The sequence below is a fragment of the Staurois parvus genome, unplaced genomic scaffold, assembly GCF_062004578.1.
Source record: "Staurois parvus isolate SC_StPar_1 unplaced genomic scaffold, SC_StPar_1.0 ptg000997l, whole genome shotgun sequence".
Classification (NCBI taxonomy): Eukaryota; Metazoa; Chordata; class Amphibia; order Anura; family Ranidae; genus Staurois; species Staurois parvus.
In genome coordinates this window covers 3294759-3305163 of record NW_028318793.1, presented here as the reverse complement: position 1 = coordinate 3305163, position 10405 = coordinate 3294759, and the positions used below count along the sequence as shown (strand labels likewise).

Sequence of the window (10405 nt, the reverse complement as noted above, 5' to 3'; positions counted from 1 at the left end):
TGTCCATCCGGTGGGACTGTGCTAGAATAGCTGCCCAATGCATCTGGTGTGAACCAGCTCTAACTTACATTGCTTGCATTTACAAAAATACATTTAATGATGTAATATTATATACAGAACTGCACTAATTTGAGCATTTTAGATCTACCTGGTGTTCAGTTTTAATTATGTAGAGTCAATCAGTACTACAGCTAACATGGACACCTGCAGAGAAACATCCAGAAAGACCCATGCAGATTCGGAAATCAAAGGCTATTGCAGCCAACAAATGCACGCTCAGTACTCAATGCATTAAATGCGTTCTCAAAGAATAAAGACACGATGACAACACAAAAACACAAGCAGGTCAGTGGGGTTGTGCGGTTTTTATTTTTTTTTTTCTTTTCAATGGAGAAATACATCATCTGTTTACAAAATAGCTTTTGAAAAATACAAGGAATACGGGTACTATAAAACAAACCAAACTCCAGTCATAAGACAATACATACATCATGCGGAAGCAACAGTCTGATCCTCAGGTTGTGGAAACAAGTTAAAAGTTAAGTTAGAACAAAAAGAGTGGGCAAAAGAAAAACAAAAAAATTGTTTTTGAAAGGAATAAAAAAAACCCCCAAAAAACAAAAAGGTGTGTACTTGCTATAAAGTTGTGGACTGTAATAAAATGGGAGAACCAAAATATCCTTTAGTTTCTGTAAACAAATGACTATTCTGTTCTGGTGCTGACGCAAATACGTGGAACACGCAAGTCTTGCATGGGTTCATTGTAAGGGTGTTCAAAAGCTGTGTGAGGATCATAAGGTAAGAACCTTTATGAAACAAAAGGGGTGGGGCCTGTGGTCAGTGATTATTGCAGAGGCTTAAAAGGGAAACGACATAAGCCCAAGTTAGACTGTGGGGAAAAAAAACATTTGGGGTTGCTCTAGTAGACGTATTTTAAAGGGTCTTTTTCATAAACCCGAACATAGAAAAATGGCCATGCGTGAGGTGAAAAAGAAAAAAAGTGGACCAGTACCACACTGCCACCAGATGGGGCAGTCTTGAGGAACAAGCTTTATCGCAATAAAAACTCAGACTGCATTATTTTCATTTTAACTAGCTATGACGTTACAACGAACACCCCTTATGGATACACTTCCTATATCCTACATAACTGAGGACAGATTACAGCTTATATTCCAACCAAATGGCAGAATGTTACAAAAGAAGAAAAAACAAAAAACTGCAAGATGGATGACTTGCAAATTTCCACCACTTGTTCTCTAGCTTAGCTAGCACACTCATTGTGGTAAATCTATATAGGTTGAAATAATAAAAGTTTGAACCTGATTGAAAATGGTATAAAGTTCGTACTGGCCATCACAGGTCACAGGAAACAGAGTAGAGATATTTCCGTACTTCTCGCAAGCTTTAGAACTGTGATAAGCGTAGACTGGACTTTGCTGATTTGGTTTAATAACTAATAACTGTATTTCACATGGTAATGATAATTGAAAAAACAAAAAAAACAAAAAAACAAATCCCTTCAATTGGCCTAAATTGTAGCTTCAACCCTCACATTACAATCTAATGGTTAAGACGAAAAAACAGCAAAATGTTCACTTTCATTTTCAGTAAAGTCATCAAAAAAAAAAAAAAAAGACAGACATCCAGTGTTGGGACCCAACATGCGCAACTCTAAGCACGTGACAGAAAGCAAAGGACAATTTAAAAGAAACCCGTGTAAAAGATCCTCACTACTGTTAAAAAGGAATAGGGAACATAAAAGTGCATCAGCTGATATTACTTTTTTTTTTTCTTAGGCCAATTGTATTGTCAATTTTTGCAAAAGAGTTACATAGACTAATCATTGGATACAGATAGAAACATGATCAGTCTCACCAGCTCGCTCTCTTCTGGACTGGAGTCCTTGTAGTAACGATCATCATTATCTTTTAGAAGTGATGGCAACATGTTAATTGAACTTATTCCCATCATACTAACCTGGGCCTCCGGAAAAGATGGTTACAGCCCAAAATTAGGAGTCTACGCGGTGTTCCCATCACTCTTGTTCTCCTCACGGTCACTCCTTTCCTGGAGTGACCACACAGTTTATCTGGCAATAGATTGGTAATGGACCCTGAGGTGTTGAGATTGGGAGGAGTTTTATCGGTTCAGTCTTAGCTTTATAGAATTCTTGATAACTGGAATTGGATTAGCCGGGAGAGCCGGGACATCTGAAAGGTCTGTACTGGACGATCGCTTTAGGAAAACGAGATGGGAGGGGTGGAAAGAAATCGAAAGCAAAGTATAGAAGTTACAATAATGAAAAAACGCAATGCAATCACCCTAAAAGAGTGCAAACTAATGAAAGAAAAAAAATATCTAACAGCTATGTATAACTAATGTTAATAATACTTTTTGTTTTTTTGTGGGAACACAAAAATTGTGAAAACAAAAAAAACAGTATAAGTGACTCAGTGCTGTGCAGGATCAAATCTTCCTTGTGATAAATTCTCATGTGCCATGCAATATCACATAGAATCTTAGAATAAAGTGAATTAGGAGGGCATGTGTGTATCCTATGCATTTATGTGCAAACATAGAACATGTGTAGAACGCATGCATTTAGGTCAGCACAATATACCTGTAACAATACTCAAACTAAATTTTATAATAAAGTATGTTCAGTGGACATGCGTGTATCATATGTGGATATGACAAAATATAGAATCATGCGTAAAATATATGCATTTAATTCATCACCATATATCTGAAACAATCCGCTCCCCTAACTACAAAAGATAAAAAACAAACTAGATCTTATAATAAAGTGTGTTCAGTGGACATGCGTGTATATCAAAACATAGAATCATGTATAAAAATATGCACTTAAGTAATCCCCATATATCTAAAACAAGCAATCCACACCCATAACTACAAAACATAAAATAATGGTAAAATTTCAAGTGTCCATATATTTTCAGAAGAACCCCTTATGGCCAAAAAACCAATTGTGCAATCAATCAAATATGTACTACATGTTGTGCTCTTCGTTTCTAAAATCTTCGTTTATATGATCACCATGTGTAGATGCCCATCCACCAACAGTAATATTCTATCACCTTTTTGATAGACCTCACAACAAGGTCTCACATGCTTGCCCCTTACAGTGGAGTCACCCATATCACAAGAGTAATGGTTTCCTCCAGGTCACTGGGGCTTCTTAATCCATCTCCATCCTCAGCAATCCTTGGTGGAACAGATCTGTGCACCAAAAAGTATATTATATTTTTTTTTCAATAAATGGTGAGGTTTAAGTGCTTTATTTCCTTCTTTGTTTTTCAAAGTTTTTTGAAAATATTTCACCATGGATTGCTGAGGATTGACAAGCCCCAGTGCCCTGGAGGAAACCATTGCTCTTGTGATGTAGGTGACCCCACTAAAGGGGCAGGTGCATGAGACCTTGCTGTTAGATCTATCAAAAAGGTGAGGGCATATTACGGTCGGTGAATGGGTATCTACATGTGGTGATCATATAAACGAAGATTTTAGAAATGAAGAGCTCAACATGTAGTACATGTTTGATTGATTGCACGTTTGGATTTTTGGACATAAAGGATTCTTATGAAAATATATGAACGGTTAGAATTTACCATTATTTCATGTTTTGCAGTTATGGGTGTGGACTGCTTCACATATATGGTGATGAGTTAAAAACATATATATTATGCACGATTCTGTTTTGATATAAAATGCATAGGATACACACATGTCCACTGAACATACTTTGTTATAAGACTTAGTTTGAGTATTGTTCCAGATATTTGTGCTGACTTAAAAAGCATACATTCTACGCATGTTGTATTTTTGGACATAAACACATAGGATACACATGTACACCTATTTCACTTTATTCTAGGATTTTATGTGACATTGCACAGCACATGAGAATTTATCCCTAGGAAGATTTGGTACTGCGTGGCACGGAATCACTTATACTAAAGTGTAGAAGTTATTTTAGACCCTGGTAGCAGAAGTAATTCACATACACAACAACACCAGCTCTGACATGTTTCATATCTAAATATTCCTGTATAATGACATATAAATTCTAAATCTCACCTTCAAAGCACTTCCAGGTGCCTAAACACCAGGTCTGTTCTTCTGTCCAGCGTACCAGCATTTCTGAACACCTGGGTCATTCTACAAAAGGTGATCAGCTACTGGTCACTGGCAATAGCTCACTCCCTTGTGCAGCTCTTGCGCAGTAGTGAAAAGCAAAATAGAACAGAATCTGGGAGCAGGAAGCTGGTCACCATTTACCAAAGAAAGACCTGATGTGCAAGCACCCAGAACAGAAGTAAATTATCAGTATGCTAGTCAGATGTTTACTCCTCGAAATTGTGATATCCTACTATAAACAGCAATATGCCATATCCCATAAAGGATGGGGGATTGGTTAACTATTTTAATGTGCGTAAAGAGGCGAGATGGAAGTCAGAAGATCTGACCACCAATAAGAGTTTGTAGTGTAACCCATCTTGTATTGGTGACAATCATATTTATGCACACTGAAGCCGGAATCCACTCTCATAATTCCCTAGCTATAACTAAAAAAAAAAATATAATATTCCCCAAGGATCAGTGTTAAGTCTGTTTTATTTAAATTGCCAGGCTGTCTGCTAGGAGCAAACATCATATTTGTTTCAGTTGTTTTAAATGACCCTTAACGATTAGGTGACATCTAAAGGAATTTTCACCTGCCAAAAGAATTAGGCTGCTTTCACACTGATCCCTTTTTCTCTTTTGTGTTAAAAAAAAAGAAAAAAAAAGTGTGACCATGTAATCCTGTTAAACGCCACTCACTGATCCGTTGCGGGTCCGCTGCATTTAGTAGAATCTTGCTTGCTGCAATTTTGGTGTGGTAAAAAAAAAAAAAAAAAAAAAAAAAAAAAAACACTGCACCAAAAAAGCACCTCCCCATTAAAATGCATAGAAAATGCACCAAGAAAAAAACGCATAAAAGCACAGCCGAATTGTATTTATGTGGTTTTTGAGTCACATTACCAGTCTAAAATACACCACAAAACGCAGTAAAAATACAGCAAAAGCACATATGTGTTTTTAGTGCATTTTTGCTATGGATCAGTGTGAAAGTAGCCTTAAGGTGCAACACCAAGGTAATCTAAGCAACATACCTGAGATGGCAAGGCTCCGGGAACAGGAGATGAAGATGTTTCATCTATTTCATTCTCCTGTGAAAACAGCACAGACAAAAAAAAGAACAATTACTGTATGTAAAAAAAAGTACCAAAAACAAAATGCAAGATTGATCCTTAGTCAGGAACAAACAATAGGTCTGCAGTGGATCAGGGAGCGGTCACAGCCAACACATCCACAAACCGAGCGTTCCTAAAGGGTTTCTTCACCAAGTGCTGATTCACATTGCTGCCCTCCAAGCAGTTACACATACCGAGTGTAATTCATCCCTACACCACAGTTGCTATGGTGCAATTGGCAGAAAATTTTTAAAAACAGCAAATTTTTTTTGTTTTTCTTTTTAATTCAATTATGTTAGCAGGACCTTTTCTGACCAGAATGGGGCTCTTTAGTCTGTTTTGAAAATACTTTGCAATTTTGTGTAGTGACCTGTAATTTTGCATGAAGACCTTTAAAAAAAGTGCTCAAAATTGGGGATGCACAGATAGCATTTTTTGATCGGAAAGTACGAGTACTGATACTTAGCATGTGGATGAAGGGTGTGTGGGGATGTATACCTTGGTGTCAGAGCATCCGGCTCCATCTTCTGATGGCTGAGTTCTCAGCTGTAGGAGAGGAGATAAAATTGCGGGATTCGAAATCCCACGACGGTGCTGACCAATCAAAAGCTGTCTAGCCCCTACTGTTATCCCTGTAAGGAGAGGAGAGAAAGCCACCAGTGGCTTTTTCTCCTCTGCTACAGTGGAGAATCCAGAGCATCTGCCTCTATCCTCTGCCTGATAGCCAACACCAGTATACACAACGCCCCACGTCCTTTTCTCCCACTTTCCGCTCAGCATTGGATCGGTTCAGGGAGGTTTCCCGCACCGCATCTGTGTGAACTCAGGCTATGACAAGCTTGGAGCAGTGGGGAAACCACATATGATTTGGAAAGGAATAGCATTCCTGTTAAAATCACATGCTATTCTTTGTGGTGCAATTTGCGTTCATACATTCCATATGGAATCAAATCACACCGCAAGGTATTGGTTTGGGTATAGGGAGCATTTTCATAAATACTTGGTATTGGTGCATCCCTACTGAAAATGTGTACTTTGCACATCATGTTACCAAATTTTTCAATTAAATCTGGCTTAACCAGCCCTTGGTATTTTGGATTGGCTGCTTTCACACCCAACCAACAACCTGCAATGGCTGGGATAAGGTTTAATGTTCACCTTTAGGAACATGTTAAACCCGAATATAGGGTTTAACATATAACATTACAAAACCTTTTTACAATGCACTTTGGTGATAACCAAAACAAACCATAAATTATCCAGCTGCACTCAACAACATCCAACCATGTCTTCAAACTCTTTTAAATATATGTTGCGCTGAATATATAAAATTTAAAATTCATACATCGTACATAAAATTGAGTATCATATAATTGAGTCCATATATTAAAAAGTAATTACTTAAACGTGAAAAATAGATTAAAATACATTCAAAATCCATATATCAATAAACTCTCTTCTGTAAATTAATCCAGTGAACAGTGTATCCACCACCATCAAACACAGCCCTTTATCAGAAATGCAGACCCCAGATAGGAGGTCTACAAAAGGCATATGTATTGTTCAAATATGTATTGGAACCTGAAGGCACCCCAGGGTCCTGGGCACTCTGGTTGAAAAAGGATGCAATAGACTGTAGATTCTGTGGAAGGGCAGCAGCTGGGGTGAATAGTTCTGCACTCAGTAAAGTCTACTGGAATTTGTTGGCACAATATAAAAAAAAAAATGATAAACACCTTTGCAACTACTTTGAAAAGAACAATGGGTATAGGCACCTTTAAGGAGAGCATCCATGACAAGCTCTTCAAGTGACTCACCTTTAATAATTCCATTTCACATCGGCTTGACTCATCTGAGTCTAGAGCAGTGCAGCAGCCATTGGTGTCATCCTAACGAAACAAAAAAACATCTTGATGTAGTTTAATTTACAAACAGAAAAACAAATCAGAGTTTAGCAAAATTAAAATGGATCTGGAAAGAGGAACTGCAGACCAATACACAACAGATATACCTATGTATATGGGATCACATACAGTCATGGCCAAAAATATTGGCACCCCTGCATTTCTGGCAGATAATGCACCACTTTGCCCAGAAAATTGTTGTGATTCCAAATGTTTATTTCTTTCGTTTGTATTGGTATGACACAAAAAAAGTGAACAAAAAAATCTGACACATTCCACGGAAAACCCCTAAAAATGGACTGGACAAAAATTATTGGCACCCTCAATTTAATATTTGGTAGCACACCCCTTGGAAAAAAATGACTGAAATCAATGGCTTCCTATAACCATCAATGAGTTTCTTCCACCCCTCTAATGGAATTTTGGAGCACTCTTCTTTCGCCAACTGCTCCAGGTCTCTCAGATTGGAAGGGTTCTTTTTCCCAACTGCAGTTCTGAGATACCTCCATAGGAGCTCCATGGGATTAAGATCTGGGCTCATTGCTGGCCAGTTCAGTACTTTCTAGAACTTGGTCTGAAACGATCTCTGGATGATTTTTGTTGTGTACTTTGGGTCATTGTCCTGCTGTAAGATACATGACCTCTGACAGAGACGCAACGTTCTGACACTGGGCCCTATACTACACCCGAGAATTCTTTGGTAGTCTTCAAATTTCATAATGCGGTCAAGGCATTCAGTGCCTGAAGCATCAAAGCTACCCCAAAAAACATCAGTGACCCTCCCCCATGTTTGACTGTATTCTTTTCTTTAAAGGCCTCATTGCTTTTTCTGAAAACAGTAAAACAATGGGCTTTACCAAAAAGCTGTAATTTTCTTTCGTCTGTCCACAGCACATTCTCTCAAAAAGGATTTTAGCTTCCTCAGGTAGGTTTTGGCAAACTCCAATCTGGCTATTTTAGGTTTCTGTGATAGGAAGAAGCCTGACAGGACTAATCTTTTACAGCTGGAGCTCACTTTAAGTATACATTGAATAAGCAATAGAAAAAACAAAAACCTTCCCTAAACATTCAATTTGACATACTATCTAGGTTTACCATGAAGAACCAGTTAAAAGTACACCAAAAATATAAAATCACCTCTTCGGTTTTGACTCTCTTGGGACTTCCCTCCTTCGGAGAAGAGGATGTCCGCTTTACACCCCCTATTGGACTTGGCAGTTTCGCTGCAATGCTTGAAAAAGGCTTTGGAACTTGGTTCACCAGTCGGGTAGCGGTCACCACCCGAGACACCACAGGTTTTGGTGTTGAAGAGATAGCTGGCGACATGGCAGTGTCAGCGGGAATGCTTTCGTACAGACTACCTGCAACAAAAGATCTATGGTTAAAAACAGCAGGAAACAAAATCAGATTCCTCAAAGACGTGCAAAAACGCTCCAAACTTACCCCGTGATGAGTCTAAGGAATTGTTCAAGGACTGCACGATGCTCTCCGCATTTGGTACATTGGTCAAGGAAGAGTTCGCAGGTGTTGCTGGACTGCTTCTACTGCAGGAAGAAAAACAATAACAATCAAGGATCTTCAAAACTGAACCATACCTACTACTTAAAAGGGGTTTACTGGCTAAATTAACAAGAACTGCTCTAAAGCAGCATCCCCTCATATACTGTGCTGGGTGTCAATTGAAATCCAACAGTCGCTTGTCTGTGGACTTCCAGTGCTTTAAAGAGACACTGTCAATTTGCCTGTTGAAAGCAAAATAGAGATTTTTTTTTTATACCACTATCAAAAACATAGCACAAAAAATGGTATGAGGTAGTCTTACCCCTGAGACAATCCTGAGGCATTCAATGGATTGGTCTTGGTGGTGTTGGTGGGAGAAGGCACAGACATACTGTTGTCACTGTCCACTGATAAGTCCATGCTGCTGTCATGCAGACCCACCAGCTTCACACCTTCCGTAGAATGCTGCAAAACCAAGAAAAACACCTTAGACTAATTCTCTGAATTATGACAAACAAACTGGTTTAGATCTCTAAATATAATATGGACAGCTGAATGACCGGGATAGTCTGATTTCATCCTAAAGCAGCTCTAGTGCTAGTAAAACAAATAGATCATCTTTACTGTATAGCTGTACACCCGAGAGATAATAGTCTCATAGGAACAGATAATCCTGGGAACACTAATAAGACTGATGCTGCTTGTGAAGTGCTAGACTTTACCTTTTTCTTCTTAGGAAGCACTTGTGAAGTGCTAGACTTTACCTTTTTCTTCTTAGGAAGCACGTGTGTGGGTAGGAGCTGATGAAGTTGCTTCCTTTTCACATGCATGGCTGCAATCTTCATGTCTACTTCAAACATCTTGCTGTTTATAGCTTGTCTATAAACTATACAAAAATCACAAAACAGTCACATTAGAGATGTGCACAACCTGTCTTTTTACATTTTTCACTTACAGACTAGGAAAACATCTTAACTTACAGTCATACCATGGAGAAAACCTAGGTAAACATGACACAGGTTATAGGATATTTAGGTCATAACCCAAACGGAAGCAAGTTTTTTCGTGATCTGTATGACAAAGTGTCAGTTAAGGCAGGGCTTAAAATTTGAGCTACTAGCCAGGCCCTAAGAGTTACTCGCCACCAACACACACAAACAGAGACACCTGTACACACACACACACACACACACAGATACATGTACATACACAGAAATACACATGCACAGACACACATACGTGTACATACACGCAGACACGTGTACACGTACACAAACACACCACCCCCTCGATAAAAAGTTGCAGTACTTCGTTGTTCACGCACAGAGCCAGGTACTGCACTCTAGGGGGAGGCAGAGAGCACAGCACACACTCTTTCCTTTGCTTTCACTGACCTCAGCTATTGAGAAGTCTGACTGCTCCCAGTACCATTGACAGATCGAGCCTGAGCTCCGAAGCTGCTCAGCAAGACGGCCCTGGGGGACACACTCACCCCCACCATAGGCAAGCAGGTGAGTGGAAATTTCAAGCCTTGGGTTAAGGCACCCATAGGATACTTCCATGTTTGCCTTGTTGAGCCTTGACAGGTCCATTGACGTGAAGTCAACAAACACACTGGCTGTGAAAAAGACTGCTATCTGGCTGAACTGGTGGAAACTTTATGACCAGCGAATTCATGATTTGCTAAGGACATGTCTTAAAGTGGAAGTTCTACCCTGTTTGAATCCTACACTTCTCTTTAAA

General features: G+C 39.0%; 1 protein-coding gene across 1 annotated transcript in view; it reads right to left on the bottom strand.

The window, feature by feature from the left end:
- Window positions 1-350: 350 nt before the first annotated feature.
- Window positions 351-10405, bottom strand: part of PAPOLA (poly(A) polymerase alpha) — a 56516-nt gene continuing 46461 nt past the window's right edge. The window contains exons 16-22 of the mRNA XM_089657425.1: window positions 9427-9548; window positions 8985-9127; window positions 8606-8706; window positions 8300-8523; window positions 7076-7147; window positions 5178-5234; window positions 351-2238 (exon numbers count right to left, since the gene is read on the bottom strand). Coding sequence (XP_089513551.1) covers window positions 2143-2238; window positions 5178-5234; window positions 7076-7147; window positions 8300-8523; window positions 8606-8706; window positions 8985-9127; window positions 9427-9548 — 815 coding nt within the window. The 3' untranslated portion in view covers window positions 351-2142. The remainder of the gene's footprint in view (window positions 2239-5177; window positions 5235-7075; window positions 7148-8299; window positions 8524-8605; window positions 8707-8984; window positions 9128-9426; window positions 9549-10405) is intronic.